General features: G+C 29.7%; 1 protein-coding gene across 1 annotated transcript; it reads right to left on the bottom strand.

Moving 5' to 3' along the window:
- Window positions 1–5,933: 5,933 nt before the first annotated feature.
- LOC129960699 (uncharacterized) lies at window positions 5,934–24,281 on the bottom strand. Its single transcript, XM_056074264.1, has 9 exons — window positions 24,155–24,281; window positions 21,971–22,069; window positions 20,033–20,264; window positions 19,489–19,628; window positions 16,036–16,108; window positions 13,689–13,834; window positions 11,569–11,767; window positions 8,517–8,633; window positions 5,934–7,479 (listed from the first exon to the last, which is right to left on the bottom strand). Exons 1-9 carry the CDS (start codon window positions 24,188–24,190, stop codon window positions 7,283–7,285), a joined length of 1,239 nt encoding a protein of 412 aa, XP_055930239.1. The 5' UTR covers window positions 24,191–24,281; the 3' UTR covers window positions 5,934–7,282.
- Window positions 24,282–25,157: the final 876 nt, after the last annotated feature.

The raw sequence follows: 25,157 nt of genomic DNA, 5'->3' as shown, positions 1-25,157 counted from the left end.
AAAATACAGAATGCAATTCCCAGTATGCAATGCAGTTTAAGTGCATATTTTATAAACGCAATCTCTTCAGAATAATATCACAACTGTTTTAATGTTTCACAATTTTCTAAAAAATCTAAAATTTCGTGTTATTTAGCGGATAAATAAAAATATTTAAAGATTAGATAGAAATACAGCATATTTTCTAGTTAAGGAACTTGGAAATATATTTCTTAAGCTGTCTGAAAGATTCTGAACAAGGCATTTGATAAAATTATAATTAGGTTTTTGCTTTATACTTTTTTTGCCCCCCCCCCACAAAAATAAAGACTTTTGATTTTTAATTATATATATATTTATTTCATAAGTGTTTATTCAATATACTTTATGCACAAATTCAAAAATAAAAGAATTATATAATATTTTTTCCAAAACAAAAATCCACTTTGAACGTTATTGCATATTTAATTGATTCTATGCACTGTGAGTAACTAATATTACTTTATTTTAATTTTATGTTTTATGTAAAAAGTCATAAAAAGGGACCTAGTTGCCCCATTTTCAAAAAATTTCCAATTGCCAGACTTCATCTTTATTTATTGCCTCTTTATACAGTTATCTTTCTCTTCCTCTATTTTATCTCATCGCACTTCCTGACACTTTCGTCCATCATTCGCTGCGTCCCCCCCGTCCCCCCCACACACTTCATTTGAGGATGTTTCCAGTTCTCTCTATTTGCGCGGATGTTTCGAAATGTTCAAATGCATGAAAATATTTTTACATGAAGTCAAATTACGTTCTTGCAAACTTCACCTGCCATGGAACTTTTGAAATTATCTTTGAAGTTGAAGTTGCCAAGGAAAAAGTTATTTTCTACATTAATATAGAATTAATTTTTTTAAAAAAAGAATTGAATCCCAATAATGTTTATTTTTTGTGATATTACTCACCATATTATTCCACATGAGATCTGATTGCGTTTAAGAAACTAAACCTCATTGATACACTTCAAGGATTGCAATTGAATAATGAGGCTTTATATTTGTTATTGTTCGTAACTATAAAGTTGATAATTTATATCTACACTCCCAGTTGTTCCTTATGAGCAAGAATGTGCAATATTTTTTTAACTCAGAATTTGGTAAAAATAAAACACAATTCTGAGTATATCTCTCCCCCCCCCATCATAAAACACTCCCACGGGAGGCACCTCGTAATTGAGAAGCTTCGGACATGGTGGTTGGTTCTCGCCACCCGTGTGGGTACACGTAAAGGGGGAAGGGGGGTTGGCTCCTCCCATCAATGGCAGGACGTACTTCCTTAGGGAAGAGTTGTACCGTGGCCGATGATGGCCCTCAGACCTCAACCACAATTGCCGCCAGTGTTGGTGTTGCGGCGGTCCGGTCATTCAAGTTTTACCGAGTGTCTTCAGGCGGGTCTTAGTAGTCAGTTTGCGATTGTGATTCCACCCCACCCCCCGGAAACAGAATCATGATGAAATAAAGGCACATATGTATAAATGTTTTACTTAAGAATGGAAGTCTTTCTTCCCTCGATATTCTCATACACTTTAGTAATACGACTGGTTGCTTCAAATTATAGTGAAGATAACAGAATTTGTTGTTTCGACCTATTCTGATTGACCGATCATTTCCAAAATCTGATGTTGGTATACTATTTTAATTCCGAAACCACATTCTAAATCTCATATATCTTGCTCGTTCCGTTTTACTTAACGAACTTACACAGAAGCGATAGACAAATCGCCTGGCACTCAATCTCATGACGACTTTAGTCCAAAATCTCATGCAAGTTTATAATTCTAGTAATTAAAATAGAAGTCAAAATTCATCTAACTACCTTCCTGCTTTTCTGAATTATCTTTTTCACAAGCACGGAGATGGGCCAATAGATAGGTATTCTTTAGAAAGGCTCAGAATTTAAGTAATACCTCAATAGATAGGTATTCTTTAGAAAAGCACAATTTTTTAACTTAGAATTTGGTAAAAACAAAACACAATTCTGAGAGTATCTCCCTCCCCCCTAAAACAGTCCCACGGCGGGCACCTCGCCACCCTAGTGGGTACACGTAAAGGGGGAGGGGGTGGGGCTGACTCCTCCCATCAATGACAGGACCTACATTCTTAGGGAAGGGTTGTACCTTGGCCGGTGATGGCCCTTAGGACTCAACCCCAATTCCCGCCAGTGTTGCTTTTGCGGCGATCCGGTCATTCAAGTTTTACCGTGTGCCTTCAGGCGGGTCTTAGTAGTCAGTTTGCGATTGTGATTTAACCCCCCCCCCCGGAAACAGAATCATGATGAAATAAAGGCACATATGTATAAATGTTTTACTTAAGAATGGAAGTCTTTCTTCCCTCGATATTCTCATACACTTTAGCAATACGACTGGTTGTTTCACATTATAGTGAAGATAACAGAATTTGTTATTTCGACCTATTTGGATTGACCGATCATGTCTAAAATCTGATGTTGCTTTACTATTTTAATTCCGAAACCACATTCTAAATCTCATATATCTTGCTCGTTCCGTTTTACTTAACGAACTTACACAGAGGCGATAGACAAATCGCCTGGCACTCAATCTCATGACGACTTTAGTCCAAAATCTCATGCAAGTTTATAATTCTAGTAATTAAAATAGAAGTCAAAATTCATCTAACTACCTTCCTGCTTTTCTGAATTATCTTTTTCACAAGCACGGAGATGGGCCAAGAGATAGGTATTCTTTAGAAAGGCTCAGAATTTAAGTAATACCTCAATAGATAGGTATTCTTTAGAAAAGCTCAATTTTTTAACTTAGAATTTGGTAAAAATAAAACACAATTCTGAGAGTATCTCATCCCCCCCCTAAAGCAGTCCCACGGGGGACACCTCGCAATTGAGGATGAGAAGCGTCGGACATGGTGGTTGGTTCTCGCCACCCTTGGGGGTACACGTAAAAAAGGAGGGGGGGGGTGGTGGTTCCTCCCATCAATGACACGACGTACTTCCTTATGGAAGGGCTGTATCGTGGCCGGCGATGGCCCTCAGGACTAAACCACAATTCCCGCCAGTGTTGCTGTTGGGGCGGTCCGGTCATTCAAGTTTAACCGCGTGCCTTCAGGCGGGTCGTAGTAGTCAGTTTGTGATTCTGACCCCACCCACACCCACACCCCGGAAATCGAATCATGATGAAATAAAAGCACATATGTATAAATGTTTTACTTCAAAACGGAAGTCTTTCTTCCCCCGATATTCTGATATACTTTAGCAATACGACTGGTTGCTTCACATTATAGTGAAGATAACAGAATTTGTTATTTCGACCTATTCTGATTGACCGATCATGTCCAAAATCTGATGTTGGTATACTATACTGATACCGAAACCACATTCTAAATCTCATATATCTTGCTCGTTCCGTTTTACTTATCGAACTTACACAGAAGCGAATAGACAAATCGACTGGCAATCAATCTCATGACGGGTTTGTCAAAATCTGATGCAAGTTTATAATTCTAGTAATTAAAATAGAAGTTAAAATCCATCTAACTACCTTCCTACTTTTCTGAATTATCGTTTTCACAAGCACGGAGATGGGCAAATAGATAGGTATTCTTTAGAAAGGCGTCGTCAAAAATTTCGAAGAATTATACAGTTTGGGAACAAGTATTCAGTACTAACTTGCTTTCGTATAGTTTGTTGTGTTTTTTCGGATGAAGAATGCTGAAATTTTTCAGATTCACAAAATATCAAGATCGAATATTTTGAATATTACGATACCTTCATGTTGTATGTATGTATGTTTCATATACGAGACTTTAATACTGAAGTAAAAGTGTTTTAGGGGGAATTCTTTTTTTCCATTAAAAGCAACTCAAAAGTGAAACATGAACGATTCAGAAAATAAACTGTGGAACAATACAGAAATTTTCATTCAAATTAAAGCAAATAAGGTCTAAATTTTTAAAAAATATATTTTTTCAACATTAAAAAAAGTGAGAAGTATTTGTAAAATGGAAGGTAATTAACATTGCTTTTGATTGTAGTAATGATGTTAGAATAAATTTGTGTATATTTCAACCTCTGTTTATAAAGAGATATTTTCTGAGCTTCCACGAAAATAGTAGTTGTCATATCTAATTTGTTTTCGATTAAATTATGCATTTCAGATTCAGTGAGAATATACTAATGAAATTTCTGCACCTTCGCCTTGGAGTTTCTGCAATGTCAGGAAATTTCGGCATTCAGGTTCTAAATTCAAAATTTCTTATCTCTCTCGTACTTTATTCTAAAATGATGCAAAGCATTTTCAACCTGCTATTGTGCGTCATTAGTTTGGATAAATCACTTCACTTGACATTAAGCATATAGCTATTTAATCGATATCGTATCTGACATTTATTTAACCCCGATAACCGTAGATAATATGCAAATATAAGAATTAAAACCTGATATAAATATGTATCATTATGTTTGTAATGTCGGTGGTGGTCTAAGGTCCTGTAATGACCGTCTATGTATTTACAAGTTTTTCATCATATCTGTAAGCAGTTCATCATATGTTTCATTTTATTTCCTCTTAATGAATTGTGTTAATTTAAACTTTTCATTTGTCGTCATTCCACTGCAGTTACTCTGATATCAAACGACAGAATCCCTAGCCGTTATATAATATATGTCTTTAAGATGCAAGAATCAAGGATATTCGAGAGGAACAGTATATGCAAAAATAAATATATCAGAAGAACAAGGCAGGCTGAAATTAATTTTTCACACACTTGGAGTAAGATAAAGTTTGGTAAAATTTATTTCTATCATTCAAGAAAATTTAAATATCATTTATCAAGCCATATTAGGCATAATTTTTTTTTAATTTTTTTTTAATTTAATAATTTTTTTAATTTCCTTTCTTGTCATAAAATGTTAAAAAATTAATATAAAACGAAGCTGTTATATTTTAAAAAATAGTGAAAAAACAATTTACTGCAATAAATACTTGGTTTAAATTGTTTAGATTTTTCCTCTTAATTCTTTTACGCATTCTGCAAGAAATATTTAAAAAATTCATAATATTTATTGCCTTTATTTTTTAAGAAAGTGTATTTGTTTCCTTTCCATTTTACGGTGTCAAAAATGCGAATAAAAATAAATAATTAGAAAAATATACGAAGTGAACACGCTTACAGCACGTTTTTAAAAGCAATTAAAAATGCTAAATAAAACGATAACAAGTAATAATAAAAAATCAATACAATTAGTTCTGAATTTATCGTAATTAGTAATTAATCGTAATCGTAATTAGTTTTGAATCAAAAAATATAAACCTAAAACCATATCATGGCAATATATAAAAACCAAGAAACCAAGTATCACTAACACTACTTTTATTCAAACAGCAAAGTAAAATACAGCAAAGTAAATAATTTTTTACTCATATCAAATCATTTAAAATAGCACTGCATTTATAAGACATTGAACAATTATAACAATATAACGTAGCACAATAACAAAAATATAACACTGATCATAGTACACGTTTGAAGTAACAAAATCATAAAATATTTCACGATGATAAATATTTTATTATCGATATAACAGAAAAAGGTTTATCATAAGATTTAATAAATAATAATATTTTGCAAAACTATGAAAATTGTAAAACTATATTTTTGAAGCTATTGTATAAATTATAAAAAAATAGTAGGCAAAACGTCAAAGAATATGATAATTCTTGAATATCTTAAGAAGAATAAACAAAAATTATATGCCTAAAAGCATATCATGGTAAGAAATAAAAAGCAAGTATCAAAGTCTAACACTAGATATATTTATACATTCTAACACTAGATATATTTATACGTATGCTAAGTAAAATCACTGTGTCAGTTAAACCAAATGAATAATTTTTACACATATTAAAATATTTCACAATGATGAATATTTTACAACTGATACAACTGAAAAGGATTCACTTAAAATTCAATAAATAATAGTATTGTATAAACTATAAAAAAAGTAGGCAAAACGTCAAACAATATGATAATTCTTGAATATCTTAAGAAGAATAAACAAAAATTATATGCCTAAAAGCACATCATGGTAAGAAATAAAAAGCAAGTATCAAAGTCTAACACTAGATATATTTATGCATTCTAACTCTTGGCCCAAGTTGGCTCTACGATGAAAACAAGAGGCGCTCCCCCTTAGGCTTAACTCCGCTGTCTTTGAACAGTTGGCTTTTCCTTGGCAAGTGCCTTAGGAAATTACTACTACTATACATTCTAACACTAGATATATTTATACATATGCTAAGTAAAATCACTGTGTCAGTTAAACCAAATGAATACTTTTTACACATATTAAAATATTTCACAATGATGAATATTTTACAACTGATACAACTGAAAAGGATTCACTTAAAATTCAATAAATAATAGCATTGTGCAAAACTATATAGTTTAAACTATATAGTTGTATAAAATATAAAAAAAATAGAAGCAATACGTCAAAGAACATGATAATTCTTGAATATCTTAAGAAGAATAAACAAAAAAATATATACCTAAAAGCACCTCATGGCAAGAAATAAAAACGAAGTATCAAAGTCTAACAATAGACATCTCTTATTCATCCAGGAAAGTAAAATCACTGTGTCAGTTAAACTAGATTAATAACTTTTTACGCATATCGAATCATTTAAATTAGTGCTGCATTTATAAGACATTGAACAATTATAATAACATAATATTGTAAAATAACAACAATATAACATTGATCATAGGGCTCTCTTAAAAGCCAATCCATAATAGTATTGTACAAATCAATAAAAAAGAAAGTAAACTTTATCTTCTGAACTTCATTTCTAGTTTTAACTTCAATATTAAATTTTATGCAATTTATTTTACTTAAAATCCAAGAAAATTTTAAAATGCATTAATAATGTTAACTTCAGTTCGATCATTTATTTATATTAAAAGTGGAAAATAATCAAGATAAATTACTGCTAAGAAAGATTTTCTTGTTCAGATTTTCAAGGGAAATTATGGATATATTATATGTTAATTTATTTGTATTTAAACCTCAAACATTTGAAGTTAAAAAATCCGAAAAATGAACTTTGTAAAATGAGAGTAAAAACAACACCTTTAAATTTAGAACGTAAATCAAATGTTCAAATACAGTTATTACAAAGTTGTAAGCAAAATAACAGTATTTTTTTCCCACTTGAAAAAAACTTCGTTCAAATCCATTAGTAATAAAGAAATTTTTTGGATTCATATTCATCTGAATCCGAGATTGTTCAATATCTGTGATAAACAAATGGCAGACTTGCAAACTTTCCTGGAATGTTGTCATTGAATATCAAATCATGTGTCCGACCGTGGTAAGTAGCTTTCACATAGCCCAAAGCGATGAATTTGTTGAGTGTGGGGGAATATGTGGCACTGGTAACAATTCCAATTTCCTCTCCATCGGGGCTTCTAACTATATCTCCTTCTGAAAGTATGAACAAAACAACTTATGAACAAAAGATAAATTCATTGAGAAACTAATTTTGGAAGAAATTTTTTTTACATTCCTACTGCTGTCATAACGTTAATTTGAATGCATTGAATCATGTTTGGCTGGTTGTTTTTCTTAGCTGTGCTGTTTTATTTCTACATACTTTATTAAATTATGGAATAATAAAAGATTCTGAAATGTTTACATGTATTTCTTAAAATTAACATATTCTATATTCCACAACATTACGGCCCATTCAGTAGGTTGTAAGGTCACATCTAAGTCGATGGGAAATCGACATATTCCATGTAAAAAAAAAAAAAAAAAATGTAAAGAAAACTGCTTCATACACTCAATTCGTATTTTTTTTTTCTTACAGAACGAAATATTGCTTTTGATTTATTTTAAATATTCTTTATTATACTTCACCTATTATTATTGTGTCTAGTAATATTCACTTTACTTTTGGTATAACTTAAGTTTGTTCGGTACTTAGTTGAAGGTTTTTGTGAACTATTTTGTTTGATAACAATATAATCACATTCTTTATATTTATTTCCATTTCGTTCCGATTTTTAGAGTTTATTTTAATGAAATATTACTTTCTCCACAAATTAGTTTGAATTTTAATTACATCTTCAGTAAAAATAAAAATAATTTGAAAAATCGTACTACTGAAATAGATTTAAATGTAGTTGAATCAATTTAAATCTATATCATGCTCTCTTCAAATGAGTTTGGGTTTATACTTGTTACAATATACTTTATTTTATTATAGATTTACATTATATCATATTAAGACTTAACATCACCTAAATGTCATTGCCAATGGTCTTTACATTGAAGATAATAATCCAACTCTTGATCAATTTTTAGTGAAATCAATACAAAATTTTAAGGACTTATTTAATTAAGTTTAGTCCGTCACTTTCAAAAAAGCGTTGACAATGAAAAACTTGCGACATTTTCATCTAATATAGGATTTTCTAATCGAGCATCTAGTTTCTAATCTAGTGTTAAATGACACTTACTGCGTATCCTTCCTACATCAGAAGAAAATCCTGCTCTTATTTTCTTTGGTCTGTGTTCATACTGGTTTAAAACAATAACGAAACCAGGGAATCCACCATATCTTTTTTTTGTTCCACCTATTGTATAAAAGAAATTATCATAAAACATATGTAAAACTGCGGTTAGCAATATTTAAATATTGGCATTCTCAGAAGTAGGTTGCAAAGAATTTTATTGACAAACATACATGCTGCTGCATCTACAGGTTTCTTTTTTTATTTTGCCTGAATTTTTATGATTTTATGATTTTTTTTTAATTAATGTTTTATACCATAAATTTCTCTTTGGAAATATAGTGGAGCAATTGTGGGGAAAAGTCATCGCCGACAACAGGACATGCCATCTGAAGGAAAGGTTAAAGCATGGGTCAGTAATTGACCTTTACAACAAATTATAATGCCATGTATATGCCGGGACTTAGTTAGTATTCCGATTCACTAAGCGTTACAGACAAGGTCAGGGTGACAAATTTATTCTTATAGATTATTCTTATTCATCCTTTTATGTTTATGCATAGAATAACATCTTAAGAGCATTTTTGCATATTTGGATCTATTTTGGTGCATAATAACACTAGGAAATAGGCAAATACTTTTGTAATTAGGATAATTTAGTGAATTCAAATAATTTATCTGCTTTCAGCTGTCGTCTGCTGCCTGTTGTTAGAATTGCATTCTTCTTGTCCTTGTGAGTGATATCAGGAAAACCGATCGCATTATGTAAATAAAAGCATTTAAACTTTACATTCAAGTATATTAAAGATGTAAATAGGAATTTGAAAGCTTGATACAATAGATATAACCTGTTTTTAATCGGTAAAGTAAAACGAATTATTGAGTATGTAGACAACAAAAACAAGATTGTAATTTCCAACAGAAGATAATGAACTCGAATTTCACAAATAGTAGAGAGTGAAGTGTGCATATAAAAGGACAATATTCATTACATATAATTCTACTTCCATTTTCTCAAGTTTGAATGATGGGAAACAAATTTTTCAATCTAGCAAATATTGAAACTTATGATTTAATAACTTTCCATTTGCGGTTTGTATGCTGAGCTTTGATTTGCGTTATTTCATGTTTGTATAGATGGAATTTGTAAATTCGATTTTTCTCTCCCTTCTTGATGAATTCAAATTATAAAACTTTTAACAGTTTTGAGTTCCAGGTAACATTGAAATGTTTAATATTTCCGAAAATCGAATAAAAAACTAATTGATCAGTTTTAATTGAAATTTGATTTCTAAAACTAGCGCTATCTAGTTGGGAACTTGAGAAAAAAATTGTTTTAATATTCCATGATGCTTATAAAAACTAGTTTATATATTCAACATCGCTCGGTGTTAGAATCCTTATATGTATAATATTTTTAACTCAAATTACCTTTGTAAAAAATATTACAATATTTAAAGACATATACATTGAAATAAAAGAGAATATTTTTTTTTAAGTGGTAGTTTAGTTCAAAGTCTTATCGTTGCTCAGCAAAGGATTATTTATAATTTTCCTTATTCCAAAATTATATGCATTAATTTTCTTAAAGATTTAATAACAGTTTTTAAAAAAATGCTCAAAGACGAGAATTGTATCGTTGAAACGATAAAATATTTAAGATGGTGCAAATTTTTCAAATTTTCTGCAAAAAAAGGGGGGGGGCAATTTCTGATACTTTTGTGGTATTAACTTTTCAGAAGCCGCTGCTGTTGTCTATCATCTCTTATATTTGCTCGCAAGTGTTTATATGCACTGAAAAAGAGACAAGGAAACTTCTCTGTATTTGAATATGTTATTTTCTGCAGTAATTTCCTCCGATGATAAGGTAGGAAAATTTCAGATTTTTTGGTTAATTTCTAATTAATTGAATATTTAATTAATTTGTTTGCTTTGAAGAGCGAATGATATTCTTTCTCTTGTCTTAAATAACAGGTTTATAAATATTGGTTGCATTAAGCCCTGTTGTTTGAGAAGAGATGTAGAACATACAAACACATACATATATACATAGCCACAATGACTCTAGTTTATATTATGATTTAAACATAGAATATTTGATTTTTGCTTGAATTTCTTATATAGTGGACTGCATGCAATGCTTTTCTGCATTCTGAATTGCTAATATTTGTCTAAGAAATATTCATAGAAAGTATTAAAGAAATCCATAAAGAGTTAGGTTAAAAATGTTCAAAATAACACCATTCTTTGCAACCACAAAAAAATTACTACAGCTTCAGTCATAAAAATTGTGCTTCTTTTTTTTATGCTTCCGATAATATATACAGCATGTATATGCTGTTATTAAGCATTCCAAAAATCGTTTTAGATGTCTGTTTCCGGAAAAAAAATGATACATTTATTAGTCGTGCATACTGCAATTTTGAGTTTTAGCTTTCGTACTGAAACTGCTTCTGCTTTTTAAATTATCATATTTACAAAGAGGCAAACTTAATTCAATATGCATATATTTGGATTAAAGGAGATCTTGAAAATTCATAAAACTTTCTAGGTCAAAAATTTTTTTAAACAATTAATGTGCTTTCTTTTTTGTTCTCTTATGATGTAAAGTAAAAATATAACAATCTCATTATTTTCTAAATGCACTGTGATTTTATCTGTGGGTGAAATATTTTATTGAAATTAAAAAAAAATAATAATGAAATTGAAACAAAACACTTTCAGTACTTTCAGCACTGTGATTTTATCAGTGGGTGAAGTATTTTATTGAAATTAAAAAAAAATAATAATGATGAAATTGAAACAAAACACTTTCAGTGCTTTCAGCACTGTGATTTTATCTGTGGGTGAAGTATTTTATAGAAATTAAAAAAATAAATAATGAAATTGAAACAAAATACTTTCAGTGCTTTCAGCACTGTGATTTTTTCTGTGGGTGAAGTATTTTATTGAAATTAAAAAAAATAAATAATGAAATTGAAACAAAACACTTTCAGTGCTTTCAGCTGATGCTGCAATTTTCATACGATGAAATATTCTTTAACGTTTTGATACTCACTGATTAAACGCGTTAATCCTGCTTCTACAGGTGTTGTGTTTTCGTTAATGTCGCAAGTAGAAAGGCAACCACCTGCCTCGATTCTGAGGCACTCTTTCGCTTCTAGGCCTATCAACTGAAAGCCTGGGTGAAACGAGTCCTCATCATAGAGAAAGTTTTTGAGATCTTGTACGTAACCGGAGACATTTCCACACGATATCTGAAAAGGAAAATATAGATTGCAAATAAAAAAAATTAGTAATGATTTATAAAATTTTGAATCTACAGAGGAGCTTACTATTTAACTTTTTTTCGGATGTTAATCATATGAGAGAGTCACTGGTGTCATGATTAATAAAAAAATTTAAACGAATGTGGTTTATTTATTCCACTACATTGTTGATTGCTCGCATTATTTCACACCGTATCAACCACAGCAGGTCTGCTTACTGTTCTAGAGAGATTGTAAGCTTTCTCCTTTGATTGCAGGCTTTTAAATTACTTGACTTGTTTTAAGTTAGTAACGTTAGAATATTGTAATCAATACTTATCTCCCATCATGTATAATATATATATATATTTTTATTACATATCTTTGTGTTCAGCTAAAGATTCATTTTAAATTAAATTTTGATTTTGAATAAGTGGTACCATCTAGTTGAGATTTTCTGCAAAAAATCAACAATAAAATTATACAATCTTTATAATATTGAATTAAGATATATTTTAACTATTAAAAAGTAGGAAATATTGGAAATGGAAATTTTTTTTTTTTAAACTCCGCTTTTGTCAGTGCACTAAAGTATGAAAAAAAAAATTTCCTACGAAAATATGGATATCAAAAGAAATGATAAAAGCATGAGGTAATAAATATTCATTAAAAATAAAATTGATAATATGATTGAAATTCTTATTTGCATATTTTTTATATTACTACTTCGCACATTTGCGTTTTTTGAATTGGCCTTCATAGTTTTATGAAACTTATTGCGCTGCTAAGTTGCATATATTATTTAAAAATTCATCAATCCTGTTTCACTTCCCCCAAAAATTATCTCTTAAATGTCATAAAATGCGCCAATTAATTAATTTATTCGATTTGCGTTACATTTTATAAAAAAGTTACTTTTAACCTAATTTGTTATTCTGAGTATTGATTAAGCAAGTACAAATGAAAAAAAAATATATATATCAAAACTTGTATGCTGTACCAGTGTGCCAGGTTTTCAAACTAGCATTGAACAACATATTAATGGAAGTTTAAAACTAATAAATGTTGTAAATGAGATGGACAATGAGAAAGTCGAGGCTCGTGTCAGCTCACAGGAAATGAGGCTAATTCATGAAGCTGATGACTGGCAGATTAGCAAAGTGTAAACTATTAAACAGTTTCATATTAACCAGCTCACAGGTTAAAATATACTTTACAAACCGAAACCTCAAGACGACAAATTATGGAGAGAAAGTTACCATATATTTTAAGAAAAACAGCATAAAAGCAAACGAAGAAAAAGGGCTCCTTAACTCCGCCGCCTTTGGATGAAGAGAACGACGAGTCGTATTGCATAGAGCTTTCTGAACCCTTCTCAGAACATTTACTGGCTTCATTTGGGATGGGCTCACAATTGTAGCACTTTGTTTTACAAATTTCATATTTATAAAAACAGCAGTTTAGATAATTATTATGATGATTACTCATCAGAATAGCTCGTGAAATCAAGTACATTATAAATAAAAATCATAGCCCTATTGTATTTTTTTAAAAATTGCAAAATAATATAATTTTAAAGATATTACATTTACTTTCATTGCTGATATATTACATGTTACAACTAACCCTACGTACTATAACATCATGCCTCGTTGCGCGGAAAAATGTTTTACTACAATTATGTGTATAAAACTATTAATGCTGCTGTATTAGAAATTTTTTATGGATCTTCAATAACTCGAATAAGTTTTAAAAAGTCTCTCGTAAAACTACTTGTAAAAGATTGTTAAAAAAAAATCTTGTAAAGAAAGAAAGGGTAACTACTAGTTCCGGTCTTCCCTATTACTTATATATTTCTAATGCGTTATTTTCTTAATTTTATACTTCTGAACTCAAAATTCCCAGCATTTTCACCGAGAATACTACTTACAACGAATCCATCTTCACCAACATAGCTATATCGAGTTACAAGGTTGTAACCACGCATACCGTCATTTTCTATTACTTTGCATTCTAAATAACGTAACTCTTCAAGTTGCGTCCCATAAGTTTTTATGAAATCTTCACATTCAGGACCTGTAAATAATATTAAGAAACATGAGAAACACGTAAAATTATTCGTATTGAATTCTATAAATGAATTATGCATTGAAGCAATCATTGTTTTCCTTTACCCAGAGGGCTATGAAGATGTTACTTAATATTCAGATAGACTTTTCTTTTAGTGTTTTATGATTTAAGGGTGAAAATCAATTTAAATAATTAATAAGAACTTCAGTACTCTTTAATTCAGAAATTCGGACTGTCTATTCTCATCCAGAAATGTGCCAAGCGAGCTCTTTGAAAACAAAGCAAATATTGCATCATGTTTATGAAATCCAAATAATTTCGTAAATGTTCTATCTTCTCTAACGAAAAGTTTTTGCGGGAACGTTTCTAGCTCTAATAAAATTTTTTCCTGCATTGTTCTTGAAATAATTATATTCGTAGTAAGTGCTTGACAATGAACCGAAAGATAATACCTTTATTTGAAAATAAAAAGTATTTTCATCTCGATTTTATAAGAAAAAAGATCTACTTCACCTGGACAGATTTGGTTAAATATTCGATAACGATTTAAAATTTTGACTATCAAGCTCTCCACTCTATCAGTTTGACTTGCTGCATTTTGCAATTATCGGAGTCACGTACACACGGATGGATAAACAAGTAGACAGCCTATATCCTATATTCTATCAGCCTATATTCTCCAGGCTAACCGCAGGCGCCAGTGAGTTGCAGTAAGTGAAACACATCTGGCAGGCCTACGAGTATATAGACCAATCTGCCCTAAGCGTCTGCACACGATCTGCTTTGAAACTGTCGTACCAGTGGCTGAAGAGACAGGTCTGATGCTATGCTCCGTCTGTTTCTTTTGGCAATAAATGCCAAATAGCGCTCCTCATTCGGCGTTGTAACTCAAAGGCGACCTGTGCTGAGACGTCTACCCACATTACCATCATTTTAGAATCGTTGCCAAAGCCTGGAGATGACACTCTGGGCGATTCCAAGCTCCTCGGATACTTCCAGCTGGGTATGCCCACATTCCAGACGGCCGACAGTTCTACCACGTAAAAAATCATCCAAATGCGTCCTTTGTGTAACTATGCGGTTATTGCACTGAAATGCTTATAAAGCGCTTGCGAACAATTTTACTTTTTTGCCTGTATTTCTTATACATCACTCTCTTACACTCTCGTCATTGTGACGAACTGTCGGTGTCATCTGATGGCTTCCTGCAATTTGCATATGATTTTGAAGATGTTTGTAGTCCTTTTGCATGGTGATATATGTATTTTAGAGTTAGATTTCCGCGTGTCTCTGAATTATCCTTAATTTATGGACATGAGTGTAATTTCAACCTTCTAGACCTTTGCATATTTTAGTTACCCTGTATAAAGACACACCGAGAGACATCATTCCAATAAGCTGGAGTGTTCTCTGTACTCAGATACTAACTTACTAGATAATAAGAATACTTAAGGATAAGAACGGATATTAATTTTATCTACTTAGATAATTTTGCTTACAGATATTTTCACATTCACACGGATGAATAGATAAAAAGACAGTCTACTTTCCATTGGATATCATATCGAATTCACTGATGATCTACATATTTGCGAACACCAAATTTTATCAACTTACCCTGTTTCATTTTTGAATTAGCAAACCCGTATGGGCACAAAGTATTCGACGTATTTGCAGAAAAATTGAATTAAAATGCGCTAGAATGGTGTAAACACCAAAAAATAAACTTCATTCTTCTAGCTCAGTACATTATTGGTCAGTTGGTTGCAGTTTAATGGCACAAGAGCAGATTTGGTTAAATTGTGACAATGAAGTAGTGAAGTTTGGACATGAAAGTTGAAACTGGAGGAGGTAAATTTGAAGGAGGGTAAATTTGAATTTACAGGAGGGTAAATTTGAAGTCTAAACTTTAAAATGACTAAAAAATCTCAACGTCAAAAAAAATCTTTAAATTTAATGCTTACTCTTTCTAACTTTATATACTCGTTTAAAAATCTCAATTTATCGAGTCAGCATTCGATAAAAGCGTTTAAATTACAGAATTCACTTTTCAGACTAAAGCTTTTTTATTTTAAGCTTTTTGAGTTCCTCACTGCAAGACCTTAGGGAAAGTCTTCTTAGCATTGATAACTCGTGAGATGTATGAAATATTTGCTTCCACTGTTTACTATATTTAGATATCAAGACATTCAAATATTATCGCTTACCTTGCAGCATAACATAGCATTTTTCTTCAGAAATTGCGCAATCCAACCGTCCTCTACTTTCTGCCACGCTTTTCTGAAAGTAAAAGAAAATTGGACTTTTTCGATAATGACTGTATTTTACTGGATAGATATCGATATTTCTATAGCGCAGATATAGTAAAACGATAAATACTTATTTTGTTGGAAAAAACCATGCTGTATCTTCTAAATTTTGAAGTACTTCAACTTCACTTTTTTTATTCTTTCTTGTGAACTACACAGATTTAAACGGAATCCTTTCAACAATGGAAAAAATCAAGCAATGAAATATTTGATGAAGTCAATGAAAGCGATTTGTTTTTCAAAGTAGCAATAGAAACTACTATCGAAAATTAGAAAAAAAAAGTTTTTTTTTTTTAAAGCTGTCAACCTCTTGTTGCACGATTGTGAAATTGGTGTCATTAAAAAGACACTTTTTAAAAATTTTTAAATGATATGAAATTTATTTTCGTGCAACAATATTTTCAGGAGTTATCGAGGAAAAATACCGAAAATTCCTTTAATTTTTAATTAAATAAAATTCTAACACATTAAAAAAAATCTCTCCCAGGTGCCCATTTTCGCCTTCAAAAGTGTATATATGCCAAGTCTGGTAGCTTTAGGTCAATTGGTCTGGTCTGTACAGAGCCAACACACACGCTCTGTCTCTCTCTCTCTCTCTCTCTCTCTCTCTAATCTTTACTACTAATAGAGATACTGGGAGAGTGTTGTATCTTTGACTCTTTGACCACTTCTATCGGCCCCGGCAACGGGCTACAAAATTGGAAAGTCTCTGTGTTTAATACAAAAATGAACCACTAATTATTCAACTTGTTGCTATTTTAAAGAAATGCGGGCTTTAGCAAATAAAAATCACTACTGAGTTCACTACAAAAAAGTAAATATTACAAACATAACATTTTGTCTCATTGCATTTTCCTAATACAATTAAGAAATGATATTAGATTATACATGCTGTATACAGACTAATAATCTTAGTCTGTGCTAACTCTGATTTTGATATTTCGAAATTAAAAATAAATTATAGGGGTTTAAATGTAAAAGTGAACCGTGTTGTACCTTTTACTACTGTAAGTATTGTTCCTTTGACCAGTCAGAAGTACTATATTTCTTATTTAGAGGAATCTAGGGATATTTAATTCAAGATCAATTACAAAAATGGCAATTCCTGTAAGCAATCTCTATTTGACCTTTAATCATATGGTCTATCAAAAGACATTTCCTTTCCAATCTTTAAAAAGAAAAAAAAAACATTGTAATGGCGAGAAAGAAAATACACTTTGGAGATCGAAGTAAATTTTCTTCGTGTATCAAAAGTCTACTCTTGAAAGAAATATTAAAATATCTATGAGTTTTGAGCCCATTTCAGTCTAAAATTTGATGCACAATTTCTCACACTATTATGATTCTAAGTGATTCAATCTTTAGATTAGTTTTAGTCTACGATTCTTTTCTTAAGAGATGACTTTTAGACTTTAAAATTAATTTATAAAATTACTTTTCTTTAATGATTTAAGCACTTTATCGATCATATCCAGTTAAGTCCTGAAAGATTTGTGTTTACCCTTTAACCATGAAATCAATGTAATCATTTCTTTTATTGAAATGTTAAAAAATATAGAATAATCCTTTTTTCCTTCCAAGAGTCAATGAATGCATCCGTTTGACAGGGATGTATTTGGCCCATTCAGAATTTATTACAACCGGGCAATGTTTAACTGGATGTTAATGCAAAATAACAGTGTTAAACTCTTTTCCATTTCTGATATGAACCAAATCGGATTCCAAATAATATCATGGGTCGGGTTCAATATTATAGGTTTTGCTCCCTTTAATATGAATATTTTTATTGATGATGAGTTTCTGCTGTCATATGTAACTGACAAGCCGATGATACGTCCAGATTTCATGCATTGGTTAAGAAAAAAATGAATTCTGAAAGTAGTGTTATTTTTTTTTTCAAAATTTAGAGTTCAATAAAGATTTTACTTACTTAATAAATAGTAACATAATCAATATATTTTAAAAGAAACGAATCTTTCAGAAACTAGGAACTTGTTTTTAATGTTATACAAATTTGAGATTTAATAAAATAACTATCTTGTTTTATGTGAAAAAAAAGTTCATTTCTTATTTACATCAGTATTTTATAATAAGTAAAGGTCAAAGCTACAACAGCCCCTTGTTAAAGACGCAATACTGTATTGTAGATTGACTATAGTAAAAGATTTCTAAAAAATAAAGGAGAAATATTAAAATTACAAATTTTAATTTTTTTAAAATCTGTAATGTATGTAAAGCTAAACAAAGTTAAGATCAGTATTGACAACATAATTGTGAGCTTTCTTCCTTCAGAATTTCATCCTTTAATAATACATTGTGATATGTATGTTGTCATTGAAACATGCAACGAAAGATTCGGTCAAAAGCCAGTCTGATGTTATTTATAAGAAAAGAGGTCTATATCAGTAAGTTTACATTTTAATATCACTACAAATTTTGTAGACGAAAGCGTTATATTTTTTTATGTGCATAGACGAATGTGAGAAAAATATTTTACTAATTGGTAATTTTACTCTATGGATGACATTAAAAATTTTTTTAACTTTTCTCTAGCAATTTTCTCAGAAAAAAGATAATATATAAAAGAAATAGGTACTTTTCACTTTTTTGAGACAACTTCTGTATACGATTGACTTACTTTATTTTCTTTTAATGATTTCAATTTTTATTTATTAATTTAAAAAAAATCTGGTAAAAAACGGCAACAAACATTTTTAACTGGTTTTCATTGGAAAATGAAATGATCTTAATAATGATGGCAGTCATTTTAAATTATTATGGGTCATAGCTCTTTCACATGCTTTGCCTTATTCTTCAGTATCAATATCAAATCAAAATTATCTTGAATCGATTGTCAGTTCAGAAATAGTTTAATAAAGCAAATAAAGTTCAAAAATATGATACTTTTGATAATGAAAATACTTTTACTCGAATGATCAAAAAAATTTTGTGAAAGTTTAATTTATGTTTTTCAAATCAAAAGGAATTTAAATTTGAAATAATATTTTTCTGCTTATCACTTTCTTTTAGCCTTTGTAACGCCGATATCGAATAGTAATGCTATATAATTGCTATTAAAAGAACTTGATCTTAAATGTGGTTTCGAAAAGCGATTTTTTTTTAAGTATAAAATTGCATTTTGAAGAGAATAATGATTAAAAGACTATAACAAAATTAATGAAAGTTTTAAATCACTTCACCATCTTTTAGAATAAATTTAATCTGACAGTACTAAAAATAAGTTATCCTCAAAGAAATAAGTATAATATCAATAACAAAAGTCATAAGTATACTTAATCATTTTGAAATTAATAGAATAAAATGTTTAATATTCAATAAACAGGAAATTACCTGAACTTCCCTCCAAACTTTCGTTCTATTTGCAGCAACGTGAAATTTGTCTGAACTCAGTCTTGAAATCAGAAGATCATCTATTATGCCACCAAAGTAATTTGTCATCACGGTCACGACAGATTTCCCCTCTACCATGTCTACGAAATATGTACAGAAGAATTACAGACTTAAAAAAAACTTATTATAAAGAATTAGCCTTTATTTAAAACTATCCAGTTAAGAAAACTACAAGCAAACATTTTTTTTTAATTTTTTATAACAGTTTTAAGTGTTATTGATTAAATTTAAAACTGTGAATAAACCAAACATTTTTAACTGTGAATGAACCAAATACTTTATATCTTTACTGCATAATGTTGCCGTTTGGAAACATATATTGGAGCTTCTATAGGACGAAAAATATGTGTAACCAAATGGCTACACTATGTTTTGTAGGGTTAATATAGATCTATAAATTTTGAGTACATATCTCATAACAAATTATCTGTGTTTAATTAGCTTGTACATAAAAAAGTAATAATGAGCAGAATGCACTCCTTACGTGCTATATCCGACGTCACCATGTGATCCAAGAACCTCGGCGCATCTGCTCCCCATACATAGAATTGCGTCTTGTAAGAGGCGTCATAGATAGTGACACTTTCTCGAGATTGTCTAACTTCTTCCTCAACTGTTTGCAATTCATAATTCACGGGAACATGAAATCCAAAGAATTGAGTATAAATTGCCAGTTCCCTCTCGTGCAATGTATGAGAAGGGAGCCTGCGAAACGCCTAAAATAATAATAAATAAATATATATATATATATATATATATGAGTTTTCAAATACTTTTGTAAGTACGAGTGATTTAAGTGGTAGATACTGCCATTTACTGAAATGAGTCTTAGTATACCCCCCCCTTTTATCTTTTTTAAAACTGTTAATGAAAATAATGTATTAAACCTTAACACTTTGATGTCTCCTTTCGGGCACCTTTCAAGACAGCCCACCGTTTTGACGTTTTATTTATTAATTTTGATTGTTAAAAATGCCTTTAGAATTGTAAGAAAATGTAGATTAATTTTCCGGAGAAATTCAGCTTAAAGGGACAGTGAACTTTGAAACAAGCAAAAATGGACAGAAACATTGAATTTTATTTTTATCGTTTCTTCACCAAAGTATATGTTTATATTAAACTAAACTAACTAACTAAATAGTGTAATAAGTTATAATTAAAATAGTGTTATAAGACATATTGTTCAATAAAATGAATATTTCAAAATCCTAGAGAAAAATATTACATTTTAATCACTTTCCTCAAAATGATATTGAAATTAGATTGAAATGTTCCAGTTGTCTTAATTTTTGAAGAAATTAAATAGAATTGAAAATAAAGATTCAAGTTAAATATTAATAGAAACTAGGGTATGCATTTTGTATTTCGATTTTTTTTAGATAGATAAAAGTCAATTTTAATTCCGAAAAAAATAAAATTATCATGAAAATTTAGTAAGTGTGCACAAAAATATTTCTAAAAAATTAGCATTTAATTGGAATTACAAAATCATTCACATTTTTATTCTAAATAAATTTTTATTGAGTAATAAGAAAAAAAAATCGAAAAAATTAAAAAGATGTTTAGCTTAGAATATTTTGAAATTATAAAATATTATATATCTTCTAATTTAAAAAAAAAATAATATTTTGTTTAAAAAAGATTTTTAAAGAGAAATTTGACATATTTATATCTTAATAAATATGCATAAAGAATTTCACAACTCTTGAGTGAATAATTCGTAAAAATACCTAATAATTTCCACCGTCCCCTTAAAACAATTCTATATATTTATTTTTCGGAGCATTCGGATTTTTTTATTTTTCCTTATTAAACAAATCCTTGTTTTGGGTGAATAATTATTTATCGAATTACTTTTCCGAGGTAAGGTAGGTAAGGTCTTGTCTTTGGGCCGGAATGTGTTGTAGGATCTAGATTCAGTTACATCGAAGAATGCCAGATGAATGTTAAATTCATTGGGACCAAATCTTCTATTTCTGGTGTGGTAGGGAAGCTTGGAGCTCATGTATCATCCTCGCCATCTGACCGAGGTTCAAAATTAAAGGTTCGTTCCAGAATAGCCCTATTGTTGCTTTTTTTAAATGGGATGCTAATATAAGTCAATTAAAAATTAAACTAAATTTGTAAAAAAAATATTTTCTGAGAATTATTAATTATATAATAATTATTAAAATTCTTAGTATTCACATTAATTTTTGGTACAAACGTATTAACAATAACTTCTATTATTAATTTGTAAATCTTTATTTTCTTATACTGTAACTCACTTTTAAATCCAGTTTTTCTTAATTTTCCCCGTTAATTTCGAATTAATTAAATTCCATTGTATCATAACTAGAACTGCTCTAAGGAGAAAACCCCAGAAATTAGGAAACTTGAGACTGATTTAGCATATTTACAACACAAGTCATGTCTTTCGTACCTCATCCAGTACGGGGCGAGGAAGGTTATGTCGGAAGTTTCGTTCAAAGTCAAGGGCTGCTTGATATGACAGTTCAGAAGATCGCCAGTAACTTGACAACTGAAATTAAAATAATAATAATAATAAAGGCGCAATCTAAATAATTGCAAAATTTTTGTTTGAATATTTATTGTAATAAAAGATTGTTAATGAAGTTAGTAAACAAATTTTATTAAAACATATTAAATACTTTATATTTTTTTACAAAAGAAACTGAATGAAAATGTATCTGTTGAAAATGAGTAAACACTCAAACTATCAGCCACTCTTTAAGCTTTCATCTTATATTTATTTAAAGTGGCTTGACATCACATTTTCACCATAATAGTCATAGTTTTCAGTCCCTGAATAAAGATATGTTTCGGAATTGTCCCGAATTCAACATTCGCGATTATCTCCAAGGTTTTTTTTTTTTTTATTATTATTTGGTAATAATTAGTTTTTTTTTTTTTTTTTTGTAAAACATAAAAGAGTTAAGTGCATTCAATCGTATAAGAATTCATCCAATGAAATATTAAAAATATTAAAATTTTTATGAGTTTTCCTATTTTGGCTAATTTGTCCTGAATTAAAAAAAAAATGCATGTTCTATACCCCAATACAAAAAAAAAAAGAAAAAAATGCTCCAGATTTAAACTGACGCTTATAAACAGAAAATCAGATTAAAATCAATGCTCTAGATTTAATTTTGAAAAATTAGTATTACAAGAAGATTGTTTTCATTTATTAAATTCTTTGTATTATTTAATAATATTAAATTTGCTTTAAAATATAGACATAAAACAAATATTGGCAAAGTAAAACAAAATGAAATTTAATTCGAGCTCAAAGTTTTTTATATTTTTAAAAACCTTTCGAATTTAAATAGTTACCTTAATCGCTTTTGATTATTGGCATTAAAGAATTTAATTCGGTATGTGGTTTTCAAATTTTTAAGATTCTGAGTTTCAGCTACAAAATCTGATTGGAATTTGGACCGCAAATTAAGAAGCTTTCAGAAAAATGAAAAAAAAAAAAAAAAAAAAAAAAAAAATAGCCACATCAATTGAGCTGACAGTGGAGTTGAAGGTGAAAACACACAACCATAATAAACTGGACCAAATGTGAACTAACCAAGAGATGCAAGACTAAAATTTAAGAAAAGAATCCAGATTGAATTTCGTTATAAGACTAATAAGAATTCTGGACAAAGGATATTTAAATTTTGCATCTTCTTTCCCTTAAATTCGTCTTTGATAACATTGCTGGTTCGAATACAGGGGTTCGGATTCTCGGAAATTTTATGTACTATCAACTTTGTACTTAAAATTATATTCTTTTTACTTTAAAAAAAGAGCTATAAGAATATTATTCTGAAAACTTGAAATATTTTAATATTTAAAGTTCAAAATACATTAAATTTTCATATAAATCTATCCGGGAGAATAACCTCTTAAGTATTTAGGCATAATTAAAATACAATGGCACTTATATGGTTTAAAAGCATCAGATACTGGGAAAAAAATATTTATTTTTTTCATTATATATTCAAAAACAGAAAAAAAAAACAAAAAAAAACAGATGAAGTAAATAAAAAAGCGAATAAATAATAAAGCAGAAAAGAAACGCAATACATCAAAAATAATTTTCCAATGCGTATTGTAAATTCATAGCACAATTATCATTAAAATCCGAAACAAAAAAAATAATGGCAAACTGCTTCAACTAATTTCAACCAAAATTATTCGAAACAGTCCAAGAGTCTCCTAAGCCATTATAAAGTTTCTTCAATCGGATTCTTAACTTCTCTTAGTCTCAAATTATTAAGAAATTCATGTGATCTTAAATAATTTTAATAAAATTTATCGAATAAATATTGAGTGATGAACTTTAATACTTCATCTCAGTTTATTTATTCATTATAATATTTAATTTATCACTTGTTTATTTTAATTTACTTTTATAGTTTTCAATTTCGAGATTGACTATGTAGAATGAAAATAAGCCACAGAAAATTATGTCTGTAGGAAGAAAATAAAAATGGAATGTTATTCTGTTAAAAATATGCTTTGCGTACTTTTTAAACATTGCATAAAAGTTCTTTTTATATTTTAGAAGCTGAACATATTGCTGAGATACACCCAGCAAATATATGCGTATACATACCCATCTCCAAAACTCGGACCAGATCCTTGAAAGCATCTTCCTTCCGATAGATGGAGACGCAAGAGAGAAATGTGAGTTGTTGTTGTTCTCTCGGGTGTTTTTATATCTGCTCTGTTCAACTGATTTTAAGAAATGAAGGATCAGAGTCCCGAGAAATCGATGAAGATCGCTGTAGGAAGGAAAGGGGGTTGCCAAGCAACAGGTCTGATGCCCTGCCCTCCTGAGGGTTATCACGATTTGGAAAGTTATCTCTGTCATCCATCTTGTCTCCTTTCTCAACGTTTGATGCTTTTGGCTGGAAAAATAATTTTAATTGATAAAAAACTGGGTTTCTTTTTTTCACTGACTTCTCATTCAAAAAAACAGAGAGAGAGAAAGACTATGCATATAAAAGAAAGATTTAAATTTAAAAAAAAATTGTAGCGTTTATGAATATAGCAAAAAAAAAAAGGTCACAACTTTCTCTAAACACTCGAATGATTACTGTCTTTACAACTTTTATACGAACAACCGTACAAAAGTAATAAAGCTGATCAGGCTGATAGCGGTATTAATTTGGCTTCAAAATATATGGTCTTCCAGTTCATAGTCGATTTTAAATAATCATGGTCAATGCTCTTTAAATTTCTTTTTAAATTACAAATTCCTCAATTTCATTACATAAGTGAACTGCTTTTCTAGAATTAAAATTAATTTTAGAAATAGAATGAAAAAGCAACATAAAGAATAAGTAGAATGTTAGTTCATTTGATCTTTGGTTTCATAAACACAAACGTAACGAACGTCTATTTAAGAAACAGAAACATAATAAAGTTCCAGAATCTATGTAATAAAATCTTCATAATAGGTTTTTAAAGTTTCACCAAAGCATTATTCATTATATACCAGACGGAAAATTGCGACAAAATTTAGTCTCTAAATTTTGAGAATAATGTACAGATAATTCTGGAATTCTAGGAATATCTAAATGCTTGCGATGATAAAATTTAGGTTGAGAGACCAA

Source organism: Argiope bruennichi, chromosome X2 (assembly GCF_947563725.1).
Source record: "Argiope bruennichi chromosome X2, qqArgBrue1.1, whole genome shotgun sequence".
In the NCBI taxonomy this organism is placed as follows: domain Eukaryota; kingdom Metazoa; phylum Arthropoda; class Arachnida; order Araneae; family Araneidae; genus Argiope; species Argiope bruennichi.
This window is presented reverse-complemented; position numbering and strand designations above follow the sequence as displayed.